The following is a 19,489-nucleotide window of genomic DNA, read 5'->3' on the forward strand; positions in this document are numbered from 1 at the left end:
GGGAGAAACCTTGCCACAGCTCCTTGTGTAGGCTGATGCATTGCGTGGATTGTGCATGTCGAAAGGGGGCCGCTGTGAGGCCGGGGCGATGCGGCTCCGTCTGGCAGGGAAGGCTCAGAGCAGTTCCCCCCACACCTGGGCCCCTGCTGTGCCAGGCTGAGTCCGGGCCCGGGAAACAAAAGGCCGGGGGGGGGGGGGTTCTTCACCCGTCCGTCGCCTGCTTTTCCCTGCGCCGGCACAAGCTCCCAGGGCGAGCTCTGACCTACGGCTTGGCCCCAGCAAGGACTGAGGCTCCTGGAGCAAGCCCTGCCTCGGAGGCCTGGCTGGTCACGGCAGCGGGAGGGCCGGCGACAGGTAGGTCCTGCAACCACGCGTCGGCGGACGCCCACGGAGCAGCGCCGAGCCGGCTCTTCCCGCGGGGCCGGGGAGGGGGGCGGGCCGCAGCCACCTGAGCCTACCCGGCGCTGAGAAGCCGCGGGCCGGGGCCGAGGCCGAGGCGGAGCTCCTCCCCCCGCCGGTGACCTGGAGCCGCATGGGCGCGGGGAGGAGGCGGAGCCGTAGCAGCCGCAGCGCCGCGTTCGCCGGCTCCCGGCGCGGCCCGGCCGGCTCCCCGATGCCCGTGTGGTGCTGCCGCTGCGCCCTGGCCGCACACGTCAGGTGAGAGGGAGCGGAGTGCCGGCCCGGCCCGGCCGCGCCTCGCTCTCCGCTGCTGCCGGGCGGGGCGGGCGAGCGCCACGCGGTGACCTTGGGCATCCCCGCGCCTGCCGCTGCCGACGCCGCCGCCATCCGGGCCTGCGGGCCGCTCCGCGCCGGGCCGAGCCGGGCCGCAGCGCGGACCGGACCTGAGGGAAAGCCCGCTGGAGAGGAGGCCTCCAGGAATGCAGCAGGCGTGATGGTGGCATCCTTAACAATAGTAATAGTAGGAATAATGATTGTCATGGTATAACAAGCCCGTTTTAATCTAAGTAAATAGGTAAGTATGTGTGTTTTATATGATAGCTGTTTACTATATGATGTAAATATTATGATATACATATAAGTGGTAGTCCAACATGCCTCAGTTTACCTGAGGCCAAAGATATGAACCTTTATTCCTCAAGGGGGGGAGGGGGAAGTGTTTGTAGGAAATAGTTATAGAATGTAGCTATCATTCTTATATTTTATTCATAACACTGTGTTATTCATGATGATAATAATATGAGGACTAATGTAACAGAATATCATGATCAATACAATCCCAGAATAATTCTATATTACACTGTAAGAGCATATCACTATCACTATCAGTGTAATATAGTGTAATATAGTCCTCATATTATTATCATCATGAATAACACAGTGTTATGAATAAAATATAAGAATGATAACTGTTTTCTCCAAAGCCCCCCTTAGGAATAAAGATTCATTACCTGAGGCCAAAGAAGACTGAGGTATGTTGGACGACCAAGGTACAAATTGTATATCACAATATATAATTGACCTGTTACTTTGGGTTAAAATGGGCTTGGTGGATATATCTATCTATAGATGGATATAATTTTACCTGTTACTTGAATACTTACAAAGAAAGACTTGAGAGGTGATGAAAACCCTTGCTGGCTGTTAGAAATGCCCTTTGGTTTTACTTTCCTGATTTCCTCTCCCCACCCTCTGTCGTCTGCTGCAAGTATTACAGGGAAAAAAGGGTAATCTTAACCTAAGTTTAATGCTGTTTTTACATCAAGTTTCTTCACAGCAGCGTGTCAGGGTCCCACAGTGGTGAATCTCTTCTTTCTCCTTCCCATAACAACCAAAACACCAACTGTGCACTTTAAGTGAGATGTTTTAGGTATGTTTTGTTGGTGTGTTAGTGTTGCTTTATGCAAAATTTAAATCTAAGGACAAGTATATCTGCCGAGCCAGTGATTCTCAACCAGATTGCTGTGGTACCCTGGGGTGCCTTCGGATCCTTTCAGGGGTGTTGCCTTGGGGTGCTGCAGTGTTAACAGTCATTAGGTGTGCAACCTTGTTTCACAAGATTGAACCTAGAGGTTTTAAATAGGAAGCTACTGTGTTTAAAACATTTTGACTTGTTAAGGTCTTCTGAATTCTTTGCAAAGGAAGAGTTGTGCTATATATTTTTCTGTACTCGAATAATGAGTGAAAACTAAGAGCTGGCATTTTTCAAGGGGTGCATTGAGTCTAAAGAGGCTGAGAACCACTATACCCTGTTGGGCAGACGGGTATTATCTGTGTATTTGTAAGGACTTGCATTGGGATCTTTGGAGTTGTCTGTTCTAAGGAGTGGCCTAAATGTGATGTTTCCTGTGTACTTCATAACCACTGAGTAATCTTTCATCTGTATTTCTTTCCAGGCTTACTGATGCCAGTTAAGACAACTGTTCTTTGTTCTGGAAAAATCTTAATTAAATTGCTTTTAACATTTTCTCTTACAGGTTTTTATCCAAATCTCTTAAAAGAAATCAAGGTAGTAAACCAAAAAGTATTAATTTGTAAGCAATACAAAACCAGATCTTAATCCATCTGATTTAAAATTGGTGCAAGGTGTTTTTTTTGGTGTGACCATAACAATACAAGGTAGGCACTAATTCTACTACTAGCTTGCCTTTGTATTCATCTGAGCAGAGCCATAGCTACATTAGTAAATCCACCTTCTCCAAAGCATTGTTTGTATATAATCTTGGCTAATTATATGTATTTTTGTAACTTTTAGGTTATCCTGTCCTTTTGACTCAGATTATGTGTTATATCTAATCTTAGAAATGTGGTGGTAGTAGTGAAGATTTCACTGCGATCTGTTTTGAAAGTTGTACTAACGTTGTTTTGCACTGAAGACTACATTCAAATTGACTTGACAGCAGAATTTTTCAGAGACCAGTTCAATTTTCTGTGTGTTATTACTAACTGAAGAACTTAATTTTTCTGCTCCTGGAATTTTACTTTTGTTTTCTTGCATCATTTTTGTTACCTGTTGTTAATTTCACTGCGCTCCCTCTGCAACCTGTTGGTCTTCAGATAGAGTTCTCCTAATGACATAAAATCACAGGGACAAGATAGACAGAAATTTTACAGTTAAACAGTTATTTTCCCTCTGTCAGAATTACTGGTTTTCTGATCTCTGGACAGATTCCTTGATGAGAGTCTGCTGGCAATATCATATTTTGTTGCTCGATGCAGAGGTCTAAAAGGAAGACTAGGAAGTGAAACTAGGATGTGGAGAGAGGTACCTCCAAGCAACAGTAGGAAGTCTAAGGCTAAGTGCAGACATTTGGCGGGGAGGTTAAATTAAGTTCAAAATGGCCACCTGATGTAACTTGATTCTTTCCAATGTGGACTTTACAGTTGGATCTGGTCTCAGCGATTGGAAATCAATCCAAACCCAAAACTATACAGAAGTTCTACGCGCATAGACCAGTCTAAAAATTGCAGAACCTGGTCTAAAATGGACCTGGTATGATATAATATCAGACTTACTTGATGCAGGTTAGACCAGGGCATGGAACTTCTGTACAGTCACCTGCGCCACTCCCAGACTGGGAAAGCCCAGCTGCACCCTATGCTTTTCAGACCCCTTCTGCCTGGCACTGGGCTGTTTTTGCCCCCATCCTGCACACTGCTCCAGGTGCTAGATCTGTCAGTGTTTGCTGCTGCCAGGACCCATACCAGTAAGTCTCAGTGTGGGAAAGGGCAGGAGAGATGGGGGTGTAAATTCATTCCCACAAGGTCCATTACCCCACCCAGCCGTCCCAGACCCAAGCAAGCCCCACAGATTGCACTTGCCTCCCTCCTCATGTGGATGCCTGTGCATCCTTGATCCCCTTTTGTTCAGGATGGAGATGTATGTAATGTTGGTCATGGCAGTTGCATGAGGTTAGAAAGATTTGATGAGTAGCATTTAGATGGGGTGTGGAATTAAGTGTTGGGTTGGTTGTATTGTTTGTTTTTCCCCTTGTTATGGCTTCTGCAGGTCAGCTATTTTGTCCTACATTCTTCATACAAGATTGATTTTTACCCCACAGAAGCTCCACTTAGTTACGTACTCTAAATACTTAAAGTTAAAGAGAAATGCTTTTATTTCTGTGTTAATGTATTACTCTGTTTCTGAAAGGATACAGAACCAAAAAGAAAAAAACATTTCACGTAGTTTATAGCATAAAGCACAATGACAATAGTGCTCCAAACTCTTACTGAAGTGCTTTCTTTTGAATAACATTATTGCCCTTTTGATGGGGAATTTTAAAACTTTGGACCATCTGATGCAATGCATACATCTGAATTTTAGTAAAGAATGTTTGTCTTGTACTGCACTTCATACATACATGTAAATGTGCCTCATTCTTTATATATTATTACTTTTAACATTCTGTACCTGGAACATAGGAGAGGATACTTTATTTGCGTTTAAAGAGAGGTAACCAGTTAATTTTTTGTTCTTAGCTAATTTTTTTCCTCTTATGAAAGTTTTTTATAAAATTTTAAATGAGAAAAAGTATTCATATAGTTTTTAAAAAGGTATCTGGAATTATTTTTTTTCTTGACTGATGCTTCTTGCAGGATTTGCAAATCAAACACTACAGCATTATGCTACTGCAGGAAGGGTGTGGTAAAGCTAGTTTGCTTTTTGCATTTCATTCCAAGTGAAATACATCTGCATGCTACTACTTATTGCTTCTCTTCCAAAATGTTTTGGATGTGCTTCTAATCTGTCTCTTAGTTTCTCTGCTGCAGAAATCAGGTGGAGAAGGGCTCTCCTTAGTGGTATAAGAGTTAATAGTTTATGTCCTAATTCAGTACCTTAGGAATGTATGTGACTTGGATTTGGATCTAAACTTCATGGCCTCAGTCCTGAAAACACTCTTGCACATATTGAAGCATGCAGCTGGCCTTATGACTTGAATAGGACTAGTTGCAGGATCTGAGGCAAAATTTTACTGTGGAGTGATGGTAGTTGATTGAAACGGTGATACAGGATCCTTTTTAGGAGGATGTATAGGAACAATTGCAAAAGGCTGGTGCCATCCTGTCCTGTTATAGTAATCTGGAAGCATAAGTTTGTTCTTTGAAGTGACTTCTTAAAGTATTCAGAAAGTTAAAAAGCCAATGCTTAACAATTTTAATTGCTTCTATGATGAGCTGGAAAAGATGCACATTTTAAGCTCTGGACAATGTAAAAAGGACTCAAAGCAAATTTTAACTGAGACTGATATATTTTGTAGTGTAAGGTTCCAGCTTGGACATGATTTAAAAAAAACCCAAAAAACCCCCCCAAACGATTTACAAGGCTAAAACGTTTATACTTAGGAGGTTGTGTGGGGTTTGTTTTGTTTTTTTGCTATTTCTGTCTACTGTACAACTTGAAGTCCTTGTACGTTCATTAGAGGTTCAGCTGACTTTTTAAATAAGTTTTGTTTTGACTAAATTGGAGTTGTAATTTGCATGTATGTTTTACAAGTGATAGGTAAGTGTTGGCGACAGGATATCCTCCGGCTATATAAATAATCACAAAGTAATGCATTTATGGGCTCTCGATCTGGTCAAAAATGAATGAAATATAAAAATCTCTAAATGTCCATATGGGTCAGACTTTTGATATTTCAGGGGTAGGGTGAGGAAGAAGTGATAGATTAAATGATGGATTTGAATGAGAGAAATGTTCAATCAAGGTCCTTCTTGCTTCCTAACTGTTTATATGGTTTCTTCGAGAAATAGTTTTCTTCTTTTAGTGGCAAAAAAGGAATATTGACCATGTAGAGAAACTGTCCTGAAGAATAACATTTTGTGTGTGAACTGATAGCATATGCTTTATTTTTTGCCTTTTCTTAGAGTTTGTCAGATGGATAGTTTGAAAGTAATAAGTAAAATGTAACTTAATTTTTGAAGAAGATGTAATGCTAAACTGATCTTGTGTTTTCTTTCTTTTTTCTTTTTAACTCATGAATAGAAATTACAGTGGTGCTGAAACTGAAGGACAACTTTTAAGTTCCTTCGTGCAGTATTTTGGTGATAGCCTTGAGAGGAAAGTTAAAAGAATGCCATTATTAGAAGAAACCACTCTGCCTGGGGACCAACTACTGACTCTGCCAATTGTAATAATAGGTAGGTTTTGTTCCCAGTAATTGACTTGTGTGACACTACCATTATTTTAAAGAAATAGAGCTCAATTTATAATTAATAACAAATGATGAGGATCTCCAAAGTGAAAGTATTTTTGATTGCTGTAGTTATTATGGTTAATTATAGTAACATCAAATTATTATGTTAGATAACTAGTTATCAGTGAAATGTATTTGAATGCAAATACTTATTGAAGGGGAAGAAGTTTACCTGCAGTGTTTAGTATGATTAAATGTAAAAGTGATTTCAGCCCTGATCTGTGGTGTGAGCTAAAAGATTATACTATTTATGTCTATATTGAGTCCCACTGAATTGGGGCTACACATTGATTTTGAATTTTGGTAGTTATATGTCAGGTTTTCAGTAACTCTTTTTTGCACTGCTTGTTAAAACATCTGGGTACTGCAATTAAAATTAATGTGAAATAAAACCTATTTTCCCCAAGCCAGTTGGTTTAAATTAACCCTTTGATAAAGTCTGCAGTCCAGTAAGTAAAAGCTTGCAATATAAAACAGGCTAATTGACTAATTTAGCAGCTCTCAGCCAGGTTTCCATGATTCCCGCCACTCTCCAACTGCCTGGCCTTTGTGTGAGGAGGTAATTACAGTTACCTTTTATTAATTGAGTAGCACCTCCATGTTAAAAAAAAAAAAAAAAAAAAAAAAACTATGGAGGAGTGCCTAAAACTTGAGAGAAGTTGAGAGCCAGTGGACTATGTACACCAAGGAACAAGTTCTTTAGCGGGGGACCCTCAATTGAGAGTGCCTAGGTGAGCATCTTGCACCACAAAACTGCAAAATCTTTCTTCAAAAATAGCTCAGCACATCCTAACTCACTTAACTTGATATATAGGGATACAGGAGTTGTCTTGGAGAAATAGAGCCCTCTGGCTCTCAGCTGTGGGGTCTGCCTGGCACAACTGCAGACTCATGGGATCAGAAGCATTGCCAGCTCCCCTTGTGAGGTTTGTTCCGTATTGGAGTCTCTGGAATGCCAGATAGTGGAGCTCCAGACCACAGTGCAGAGGCTGCATGCCATCAGGGATGGTGAACAGGAGATTGACTCCTACTACCAGGCCCTTCACCCCAAGAAAGAAGAGGGAAGAGCTAGGTTGCCAGCCAGGACAAGGGAGGCCAAGAGGCACTCCCATCCTGTCTAGCTAGGGAATTGAACAAAGGTTGTCTCTGGCCGCAAGGCTCCCTGCACCAGGGTCACCACCCCTCTGGATCTCTGCAACAAGTATGAACCCCTCACAGCACCAGTAGAGCCTGCAGAGCTGCCAGCTTCTGCAAGTGAAGAAGAAACCCAACCAGCTACCATCCCTAAGTGCAACGCAGAGTGGTCTTTGTGGGAAACTCCCTCCTGAGGGGGACGGAAGGATCTGCCTCCCCAACCCCTTAGCCCTGAAGGGCTGCTGCCTCCCAAGAGCCCATATCTGGGATGTGGCTGGGAGGATCCCAAAACTTATCCAACCCCCAGACCAGTACCCCGTGCTCCTTATTCACATGGGCACAAGTGACATGGCTCGGAGCAATCGCAGCCGGGTCACAAATAACTACAGGGCTGAGGACTAGGGACACAGGTGTTTTGTTTTGGTTTTTTTTTCCCTCTATCCTTCTGATTATGGGTCATGGGCTGAGGAGGAGAGACAAATTGAGGTAGTAAACAGAAGACTGCAATGTTGGTACCATCATGAAGGCTTTGTCTTCTACGGCCACAGTCCACATTTCAAACTACTGCTCCTCTCTCCATTGGGAAGAGATGGTCACCACCTCAATCCACTGGGGAAGCAGCTCTTCTTGGCCAGAATGGCTGACCTACTTGACCGGGCTTTAAACTCAGCTCGTCGGGGATGGGCAGACAGCCATCAAAGCAAGCTCACCAAGCATCAACCTCAAAATCAGCATGTTAGGATGCTCAAGGTAACCCACTCCTACCCCAGCCCAGGAACAGAGCTTCTCCATGAGTGCAAGGAAGCCTAGGGCTTCCAGCAGCATACTTACTTGCCTGTATACTAATGCCAGGAATATGGGGGAATAAACAGGAGGAACTGGTCCTTCTGCTAAACAAAAATGACTACAATCTCATAGGAATAACAGAGACCTGATGGGACTCCTCCTATGAGTGGACTATGGGTATAAATAGCTATACCCTGTACAGGAGAGATTGTACTGGAAAAAAAGGGGTGGGGGTGTAGCTCTCTATGTTAAAGAGTGCTACACATCCCTAAAAACTGAGATCGACTCCCAAGGAGGACAACTGGAGGCCCTCTAGGTTACAATACGAGGGGACTGTGTGGTGAAGGGGATACAGTGGTAGGAGTCTACTACAAACCTCCAAATCAGAAATAAGAGCTTGACCATGAATTCGCCAGGGAACCGGGCAAGGCTGCATGCTTTCGGTGCATGGTGTCATAAGAAAGTTCAACTACCCGGACATCTCATGGGAAGAGCACTCAGCCAAATCCGATCAGTCTCAAAATTGTCTTGCGTGCATGAATGAGCTCTACCGTCTCAAGATGCTTATGGGCCAACAAGGAGTAAGGTGCTGTTGGACCTGGCACTGGCCAAAGGGGATGATCTAATCGGTAACCTAAGAATTGAAGGGATGCTGGGTGAAAGTGGCCATGAGTTGATTACTTTCACTATCCATCACAAAGCTAGCAAGTCAGCTAGAAATGTAGTAGTTCTTTATATCAGGAAAGCCGACTTTCATAAGCTCAGGAGGCTTGTTCTTGAGGCCATGATTTGACAGGGAGGGGAGTTCACGGTGAGTGGTTGCTCCTTAAGGCAGTGATCCTAGAAGCACAACGGAAGTCCATCCCAACCTGTAGGAAAGGTGGTAAAGGGCTCAGCAACCCCCTCGGCTCTACAGGGAATTCATGGACCTCCTCCGTCTAAAAAGAGGGACTTGCAAAGGATGGAAGCATGAATCACTATGTTGAATTTCACATTTTGCGGCATGACTGTCTTTATAAGTCTTCTGACAGCAGGAAGCTTCCAGGGTTTGTACATGCCACACCATGTTCTGGCAGCTCGAACTAATCAGCTGTGCTGGCAAGACTCACAGTGAGCGCAGAGAAACACCAGCTTCTTCCAGGGGTGGTAGCAAGCAGCAGAAAGTACAGACAAAGCCCATGCACATCTTCTATCAGCTGACAGGTGGCAGCAGTAGTCTTTTGTTTCTCACAGTGTTTGCATTACTCTGTCAGTAGAAAAGGGGGTTCTGGCCATAAAGATGCTATCTATGAGTTTGGGTGTGCTCATACTTTCCAAAAAAATTTAAGCTTCCCAAGTGCAAACTATGGAGTGTAGACCAAACTTGAGAGGAACACGTGCCATTTCCTATCTTTCTGCGTACCATAGTCCAGGACTGCCATATGGTTATTGACTTGAGGCTGTGTATACACATTCAGATCTAGGAGAATTTTCCCAGGCTTGTTCTTGTGGTAGGAAAAACTCACCCAGAGCCATATGTACAGACACTTGAATGCTGAAAACCTAGAGAGTAGAAAGCTTGTGATGCTGGCACTGTGCACCTAGGTTGGGTCCCTGTGGACATATCTCAGTATGGTCTCATGTCTCATGTCTGCCTGCCAATAGATGACAGCAGTGTGTAAGGCAGCCCTGATTGGTTAACCCAGACTGCCCATGGTCAGCCTGTGTTGTCATCATGTACAGACATTCACTTTCTTGAGGAAAAACTCCCTGGGAAGTGATTTGAACCCTGGTTGTGTCCAGGTTGGGTTGGTTTTTTTCCCCTGGAGCAGCCAATTTTATTCTGGGAGAAAAAGCCTGAACATTTGTGTATTTGTGGTTTCTCATGGGAGAACAGTAAATCTCAGGAGAAATAGAATGTCTGTACCAGGCCAGAGTTGCATTGGTTTCAGTAACTGTACATCATGTACAGAGAGTAGTGAGCTGTGTTAGTCTGAGGCTAGTCAGAAGGCAAGGCAGAAGTACCTGTGTTCTGCATTTCTTCTACCTTCAGAGTATGGCAGTGCTGAAGACAAAAGCAGCTACCTTGACTTCTACCAGTGAAAAATAAACACTAACATCTAAAGTATGCCTTAGTGCTATTTAATCAGATATTTTATGGCTGGAAACCTCTTAACATAATCTTCATAGTGGATAGCTTATCTGTAATATGTGGCTGTCGCACTTAAAAGCTCTTAAAAGAAAACAAACTAAAATGAATTAATAGCATAGTAAGAGAGAATAAAAGATTGACAACTTGTACACTATTCTACTTCATGATCTTTCTCCAGTGCTGCCCTTCATGATCAAAATAGTCTCCCTGATTATGTGTATGCTGTAGTCTCTGTGTCCTTATATTCTTTATTAAAACCATTCCCCTTCCCAACATTGTTTCCACTGCATCAGCAAAATAAAAGTAGTAATAATAAAACCCTAATGTGATGTTTCCAGTATGCAAGCAATTCACCTCATGGCTTTATTGCCCTTTCTTTAATCTCTCCCTCTCAGCATTACCTACCTTATGTCTGATTTAGAACTTGAGTCTCCAAATCCTTATTTAGATAGACCTTACTCGGGTAGTGCTGTTAAGATTGAATTGGGTTTTAAGATAACAATTTTAAAAATTACTTTATTTTATCAATGTGATAACAGTACTTTGGGTTTTATACCAAGATTTGGTTTGGTTTTGTGCAGTTTGCTAGTTTATTATTAAGCATACATGTCAAGAATGACAGGAGAAGGGGGGCAGCAGGGACAGAGCCCTGGGTCCAGCCCCCGCTATGATGAAGGTGCTCCTGCCTTTCCTCAGCTGGCCCCTCTGCTTTTAAAGTGCTCTACCCAATTTTTTAATTTTTGCCTCTGTGGAAGTGAGGTGGAGGGAGCTGCTGCACCGGAGGCCGCTGGAGAAGGCAGGGCCAACAGGGGATCCTGCCATTCCTCAGCTGGCCCTGCCACTTGTAATGTGCTTGTGCCAATTTATTTTTTTGCCATGTGTGGAGGTAGGGTGGAGGGAGCTGCTGTACTGGAAGCTGCAGGAGGCGGCACTGGCAGAGGGGCTCCCATTTTAACTTGGCTGGCCCCGGCCCGCGTGGCCAGTTGGTGGATGTGCAGTTGAGGAAAAGCATTATGGACAGACAGACGGACATGCAGACAGACGGACTAAAATTATAATTATTCTAATTTTATTATATTAGAATAATACATTTTTAGTATGATCTTGACACACACAAAGTTATAGGTAAATAGATTTATAGATGCTAGGACTAGAAGGGATCTCAGAAGATCATTGAGTCCAGCCCCCTGCCCCAGGGGCAGGAAGTCAGCAGGGATCATAGGATCCCAGCAAGATAAGCATCCAAATGTCTCTTGAAGGTGTTCAAAGTAGGTGCTTGAACTGCTTCCAGCAGCAGTCTATTCCAAACCATGGGTGCTCAAATGGTAAAGAAGTTCTTCCTTGTATCCAGCCTGAAACGGTCATGGAGGAGTTTGTGACCATTCGACCTCATCCCTTGGGGCACTCTGGTGAACAGACTTTCCCCTAGATCCTGGTGTGCATCCCTGATAAACTTATAGGCGGCCACCAGATCACCCCTGAGCCTGCGCTTTTCCGGGCTGAAGAGCCCCATGGCTCTCGGCCTCTCATCATAAAGTTTGTTTTCCTGACTTTTGATCATGTGTGTGCTTCTGCACTGTCTCAAGCCTCTCCACATCCTTTTTGAATTGTACCGCGTCCAGATTTGGGCTCCACTACAGCTGTGGCCTCACCACGGCCGAGTACAACGGGAGAATGACGTCCTGGGATTTGCTTGAGAAGTATCTATGGATGCAAGCCAGCATTTTGCTCAGTTTACTAGCTGCAGCATCACATTGCAGGCTCATGGGGGTCATCATTGACCACAAGATGAACAAGTCCCTTTCGTCTGTAGTGCTAGCCAGCGTAGCACTGCCAAGCCTATAAGCTTGCTTCAGGCTTTTCCTTCCAAGGTGAAGAACTGTAGTGGGGCACTGAGGTGCCTGCTACTTGTGGAGTAGTAATGAAGAGGCACAGGTTCAGGTTGCAATGGCAACTGGTGGGAGTCAGCTGACCAGAAGGGCCAGGGCTTGGCTCCTATATAACTCCCAGGCTGAGGCCCAGCAAAGAGTTCCCTACCAGCGGCCATGGGAGAAGGAGCTTTCCCAGAGCAAGCAGAGGGGAGAGGCCAGATTGCAGGTACAGCTCCGAGACTGGGGGAAGGATAGAGTACCACTGATGCATCAGGAATAATGTTATAGCTGAGCAGCTTGAATTTGTTACAGCCCAGGGGCTTGTGTTTTGTTTCTTGTTGTATAAAACACCAGAGGTTTGGGTGAGGCTATTAAGGGTTGGAGGAGGCCTCATAGGGGACCCATGGCATTGTGGGAACCCCAGCCCCAGTGAGGGGGCGGTGATGGTGAACCCCTGTGCGAGGACTGCAGAAACCCCAGAGAGGGGGCAGTGAGGAGCCCAGAGAGGGAGCGGCAAGAAGCCCCAGAGAGGGGGCGCAAACCTCCGGCGCCAGCGAGGTGCAACCCTAAAAGCCGGGGAGCTCTAGTGTGCCTGTGGTGCAGCATTATTTTCAGGCTCAGGGTCATTGCCTGGTTTGGGGCTTGTGGTTCTCCAGCGGTGGGGTTGGCGCCCAGGCCCTCTGGACTAGGCTCCAGATTGGAACAGGAAAAGGGGCCCGAGGCCTCAAGATGGTGGAAAAGGCTAGAGCCTCGAAGTCAAACCCTGTTTAGTGGGTTTAGATGGGGAGGCCTAGCTAGAGAAAATCAGGGGTCAGTACCCCACAGGGGAAAGGTCCCAATGTATCCAATACAATTGGCAGCCTCCCGCTCGTAAGAACGTCATCCTAATTTTCATCGAGATGTGGCAGGTGAGTATAGGGCGGGACATAAGAACCCCAAAAAAGGATCCAAGGGTTTCCACGCAAGGTGTGGAGTACTAGGAAGATGGCACTGGGAGGGGCGACCTATTATAAGAACCTTGAATTTTTCGGTGTTAAACACTCTCAGGTTCTCATCTGCCCATTTCTTGAGCCTGTCAAGATCTGCCTGGATCACCCTTCTGTCTTCAGGTGTGGATGCTTTACTGCAGAGTTTGGTATCATCGGTGAACTTGGCAAGTCTGCTTCTGACACCAATGTCTACATCACTAACGAATATGTTAAATAGTATAGGCCCTTGAGGGACCCCACTGTTTACAGCACACAATGACAATTGACTTCCGTCAACCACCACCCTGTGTTGGGTCCTACCATGGAGCCAGTTCCTCAGCCAAAGGATCATGGTGAGGCCGAGGCTACAGTTAGCTAGTTTTGTCAAGAGGTGATCATGGAATACCAGATCAAAGGCTTTTTTAAAATCAAGATATATGACATCAATCTCTTCTCTTTGGCCAGGTGATAGGTCACCAGGTTGTAAAAGGAAATAAGATTCGTCAAGCAAGACCTAGCCATAACAAACCAGTGCTGGCTTTCCCTCAGGATGTTGCTGTCAGTTGGTCTGTTAAGAATGGCCTCTCTGATAATCTTTTCTAAGACTTTCCCCAGGATAAAGGTCAGGCTGATGGGCCTGTAGTTTGCTAGATCCACTTTCCTCCTTTTCTTGAAGATAGGCACCACATTGGCCTTCTTCCAATCATCGGGCACTTCAGGATGCCAAGAGTTCTTGAAGATCCATGTCAGGGGCTGAGCAATGATGCTAGCCAGCTCCTTGAGTACCCTGGGGTGTAAGCTGTCAGGGCCAGCTGACTTAAAGGTTTCCAGCCTCTCAAGGTGTTCCTTCATGAGGTTGGCATTGATGGAGGATAAGGAATCTCCCTCACCTGGGCCTCCTTGTCCCATAATGGGCAGGGGCATCCCATGGGATTGGTGAAAAACTGACACACAGTACCCATTTAGCAAGTTTGCTTTTTCCTGGACATTGGAGGTGGATCCAGCCTTCCATCTTTTATAGGTCTTTCTTTTTAGATGCAGGAGGTCCACTAGTTCCCTGGAGAGCCAAGAGGGCTGCTGTGCTGTTTTGCTGCCTTTCCTCCGAGCCAGGATAGACTTTGCTTGTGCATCCAGGATTGCTCCCTTGAGGACAACCACTCATCCTGAACTCCCATCTCCTTTGGCTTGTGGCCCTTTAAGGCCTCACTGACAAGCCTCCTTAGCTTATCGAAGTCAGCTTTCCTGAAGTCAAGGACTTCTGTATTGCTTACTGACTTCCCAGCTTTACTGCGGGTGGTGAAGGTGATCAGCTCGTGGTCACTGTTACCCAGCTTCCCTTTGATTGAAATGGGGGCGGGGAAGCCTGTAATAAATTATTTGATCTTATGAATTAAGTTTTCATCTAAAAATGCCCTTTCTATTAGAAGAGTTTTTCCCTTTTATAGAATTCTCTAAAATATACTAAGTAGTCATCATAAACTTGAAAATCCTATTTTCAAAAGGAAATTTAGCTCGTACTTTCATTAACTAATGCTGGATGTTACTGCAGATGCATAACAGATGACATCTAAGGGCAACTTTTACATGTGCTCTGGAGTGAAGGGTGGCGTTTTAATAATTAAAATACCCTCAGTGTCTTGTGTATTCAGTCCTGTGCTTCAAAATGATGGTGGGGGCATTAGAACACGTCGGAGCAAGGGTAAGGCACGTGTATAAGTGCCCTAGACTAATAAATAGAACAAATTGGAACACCCAGGAACATCTTATTCTAGAATGGAATTTAACCTAAACCTATTACAAGGAATTGAGAGAGGTAATCTTGCTCTTTTGGATTAGGGCAATAGAGGCAATCTGTCATTTGGTTAGCAAATCTGTTCTGTCATATTCCAGGTTTTTAAGAGATTGGGAGACAGCAGAACAACTCAATTTTATAAAATGTGAAAGTTTCAGTGAATGCTAAATTTCAAGTTGGAGCCCTAAGTGTAGAGAGTTTTCTGAGCTGAACAAAAAAAGCATTACTATTTTCCCCAGGCTACTGTTCATTGCCTTATAAACAAAAAGCATTCTTCAGTTTTCATCCGAATGACAAGCCTTTTGTTTTAATTTTTACATTAATTGGTCAACAAACTTGGGTATTTGCATTGCAGTGTATTAATTCATAGTGTGGAGGTTTTAAATCAAAGATTGTACAAGTGGATCTTTGTTCAGCTACAGTTATAATTTAAGAAACGGGGAAAATGTTTACATCATTTGGATAAGAAGCTGTTCAAGTACAGTCAATAATAAATAATATGGATACTGGGAGTATAATTATGACAGTGTTACCCAGGTGTTCCAATTGGGATTCCAGTACTCTGGAGATAGCATGTACATTTGAAAATGCAGTTCTTACCAATTTAAAATATTTAAATTTGGAGGAAAATTTTATATTTGACTCCTTCTATACTACATGGTTAATAAAATCAAGGGATGAGTTTTATTACAGTTGCATTGTGCATGAGATCTATTTTTTTGTTTTCCCCCCTCCCCCCGGGAATGATTATGGGGGTAATTTTGTAGTGCAGAAATGTTTCCCACCAGTTGACTTCCTGGTATTTAATCAGGAAGGTTATATACACTGTCACTTACAATAGAAGTCTCTCTCGCTTTTCTTTTTACTGTAGCCATGCCAACCTTATATGCTGGCATCTGCTTCAGGCTATTTTGTTTTTAATTTCAGCCATAATAGTTTGGTTGTTTCTAAGAACGAAGTTTAAGAGTAGGTTGGGACAAGGAAAGACAAGCTGGACAGGAAAAAGGAAAAGTCACTGGCAAAGACAAAGGGGCAGGCTGAGACTGAATTGAAACGAACTAGGATGTGTGACAAGGGTTTGGGGGAAGTGAGGAGCTGGTTATGGACACAATTGGACAAGAGAACTGAGACTAAGTAGTAATGTGTAGGGGAGGAGGGGAAACGGGTCCATCAGGAGTTGTGGTCCTCAAGAGAACTACAGTTGGTTGAATAATGAATCAGCAGTTTTGTGTTGTGAGGTAGAGCCTGGAATCAAGTAGCAAAAGGAGACTCAGAAAATGAGATTAGGATTTTTTTTCGCAGGGAGACTTGGACTTGCCAAGGGATGAAAATAAAGTTTTTTAGTAAAAAGCCAATGTTAGAGAGGAGACAGGACTGAGACAGAGACAGGTAGAACATGACAAGGGATAAAAACCTCATATTTGGGAGGGAGCAGACAAAAATAAGTCTGTCTACTAGAGGAGACTCCTTTCCAGAACTGAAAGATTCATGGATCTCTCCTTTTGATAATAAATTTCCTTTCAAAGAGTAGTTTATTCGACCTTTTTTACAGGTCCATATAAAGGATAAGTGCCATAGTTAAGCCCATGAAGAAGTGTAGTAATTCTGTGTTTAGAGCAGGGTTTGAAAAATGTGCAGTAAATATTGCACAGACTGTACACCTTCAAGAATGAGAATAAAAAAATATTGGGAGATATTCATTAGGTGAATGCTGCATATTCTTGCAAATGCTGAGGGCAGTGGTACAGTGGGAGAAAAGTCATATATGCTATCGTGTCATTGAACTGCACATAAGGTTCCCCAGGCTTTTCCTGCTTTAAGGCTTAGTTTTGTACCCTTAATATTCTTTTTATCTGGTGTTGGTATGTATGCATCTGTTATGGTGTTTTTTAAATGTTTAATCATGTCAAAATCTCATATTGCTTAATACGACTGAAAATGCAATAAATATCTGTATCTGATACTAAATCTCATGATGGATACAAGTTCCCATCTATATTACCACTTCTGGTAATGTAGTAATCCATTTGAAAACAGCTATTTTTAACCTGTTCTGAATTATATTAAAGTTATGGTATTGATAGGGTACAATATCATTCTATAAACTATTGGAAAAGGGATTCAGGAAGATGTTAAAATTGACATTTTTGCTGCTTTTATTAGTTTTCAAACTAAGCCCTGGCTACCCCATTACCTAACTAACATACATATTGGCCATAGCTAAATATTTGTGCTGATGTGCTGAGCTTAGTACTCATTTTGCTTCCATTTATTTCCCCCATCTGTTTGTATCCATCTGTGATTCATTGGTCTTACACTTGCATTCTGAGCCCTTTGCATCAGAGACCAATTGCTCTGCACTTTCATAGTGCCTAGTACAGTGAGGTCCCGGCACTGAGAAAGCAAATAATCTGCTAACTATACAAGGAAGGACAAATAGGTGAACTCAGGCTGCCGGTCACATGTCATTTTTACGTTGACTCTGAGATTTGAGTTGTGAATTTTTTTTCTAAAAATTTTTCTAAGAATTAATCTGAAGTCAGGTATCTGACAGTTTTTCATAGGTTTGTTGAATATTTTTGATGAATAGTTTATGCGAGAGAGACTTGGTTGGTAACTGATGTAAATATCTTTAAAAATGTAACTGTACTTCTTTCTCTTTTCAACCAGCTATTTTTCTGGGCCACTCAAAAATATTATGCTGAGATATTTTTTAAAAGGCCCTTTGTAATAGAACTTTGAAGTAAACTTTTCTACTCGTAGTAAGCTTTTCTTGAACAAGGACTTTGTATGCCTTGCACGTTATTGTGGTGCTACAAAAGAAATAGCAAAATGATTATATAATTTACAAACATTAGTTTCTGTAATATGATTCATGACATTTTTGTTAGAATATTAACAACTTTTTTTTTTTTAAATAGGGAATGGACCTTCGGGTATTTGCCTTTCTTATATGTTGTCTGGATACAGGCCATATTTGTCTCCTGAAGCTATACATCCAAATCCCATTTTGCACAATAAATTAGAAGAAGCAAGGCATCTATCTATTGTTGATCAAGTAAGTTTGTGTCTTTCTTTTTTTCCAAGCCCTTTAGCCTGTTTGATTTTCTCTTAAAATGTTAAATTAATACAGTAGTAGACTTTTCCTTTTATGCATTTCCTTAGCATAGGTCTGTGCTCGTTTTAACGTAAGTAGGGCTATTGGCACATACTTAACCCACAAAAAATTCTTAGACTCACAGTAGTCTTTAATCTTTGAGAGGTTTGTGGTATAAGCATAATAGTGGAAGCCAGGAGCTTTCATTGTGGTCTGAAGCAAATTGTGGGGTCTTTTTTCCATGTCTTTCCCCAGTAAAATACTTGTTAGGCTTCCCCACAAGGTATTATAGCACTTGAAAGTAAGAAGTGCTAAATTTAATTATAAGAATTACTAGTCTGGAAACTGAAGCAAGCTTCTCTGCAAGGATTCAGCAAGCTTTATCTGATGAATGTAAAATAGATTAACAAGCTTTTTATCAACTTTTGACACTGCTTGCTTTGCATAAAATAACATTAAGCTTTTTGGCTTAAGTTCAGTTCTGATATAAAACCCTACACTGCTGAGTAAGTTATATTTTATACTTGCTTAGACCCAACCTGAATTTAATTGATAACACTGCTCACTTACTGTAGGATATAGTGCTTAGTTAAGTCTGTACTCTCATGTTGACGAACATATTTCACTGTGCTGGTTTAATTCATAGAACTTGGGGGAAGAGTGGAAGAATAACCTGGGCACAGGAAAAGAGAGGTATGAATTTTGTATCAGTAGCTGAAAAGTTGTATGTATGTTCTTTTTAACCAGGCAGAAGGCAGGGTAGATTTGCACCTTCATATATTAACTAAATCAGAGGTGTATAACATAAGCTTTCTTAAGTAGAAGGCTTACTTTATCTAATCCTGTGAAGGGACTGCAGGAAGCACAGCTGCTAAATTAAAAGCAGTTATTAGAATACAAAGGGTAGGGAAATAGAGGAGGTTAAAGAGGGAACACTGCTGAGAAAGGAGAGATGGGTAATGGAGAGAAAAACAAAGCAGGTAGCTCATTTACTATTGTAACTCATGACAGGTAGTGCCATGTGTTATAATGATCCCCCAGACCAAACAGATGTTCTGTATTGGGAGATCAAACTGCTAGTTAAAGCAGCTTTGTTCTCCCCTAGCAACACCCTTCCCCCTTCTTAGTCCAGGCACTGTTTTCAGAATAGAAAAGGGAGCGAAGGGAGCTTGTTCTGGGGATTGCCCAGACTGTGCTGGAGGGGTGGAGTGGTTGGGTTGGAGTCCCTGCACCTTGGGAGGAGGGGCTCTGATCCACCCACTCCACCCTCCAGCACTAGCTGGAAAAATCCACACCTCTTCCCCCTTCCCTTCCCATTCTGAAGACAGCACCAGGAGCAGGGCTGAGCTGCAGGCTTGTCCAGGGGTGCTGGGGGTATGTGGCTCCCCACCGTTGTGCATACCCCTGGAGGAGGCATGAGGACATGTGCCCCCCCTGGATTTCTGCACAGGTTGGAGGCGGGATGCTCACTGGGCTCTGCACCCTGCTGCAGTTGCCTCAGGAGCTGTGTGCAACACCATGTGCCTCCCATGTACTGGCTGCGCTGTGTCCTCTGCCC

General features: G+C 43.2%; 1 protein-coding gene across 4 annotated transcripts in view; it reads left to right on the plus strand.

The window, feature by feature from the left end:
* Positions 1-211: 211 nt before the first annotated feature.
* OSGIN2 (oxidative stress induced growth inhibitor family member 2) overlaps positions 212-19,489 on the plus strand; it is a 52,801-nt gene continuing 33,523 nt past the window's right edge. The window contains exons 1-3 of one of the 4 annotated variants that reach the window (XM_090040288.1): positions 212-354; positions 5,942-6,096; positions 17,756-17,892. In XM_090040288.1, coding sequence (XP_089896414.1) covers positions 6,030-6,096; positions 17,756-17,892 — 204 coding nt within the window. In that variant the 5' untranslated portion in view covers positions 212-354; positions 5,942-6,029. Of the gene's footprint in view, positions 355-503; positions 974-2,391; positions 2,578-5,941; positions 6,097-17,755; positions 17,893-19,489 lie in introns of those variants that run through there. The other 3 variants (XM_090040286.1, XM_090040287.1, XM_090040289.1) reach the window with 3 other exon arrangements.

Source organism: Crocodylus siamensis, chromosome 3 (genome assembly GCF_052110815.1).
Source record: "Crocodylus siamensis isolate JL-2025a chromosome 3, ASM5211081v1, whole genome shotgun sequence".
Lineage (NCBI taxonomy): Eukaryota > Metazoa > Chordata > Crocodylia > Crocodylidae > Crocodylus > Crocodylus siamensis.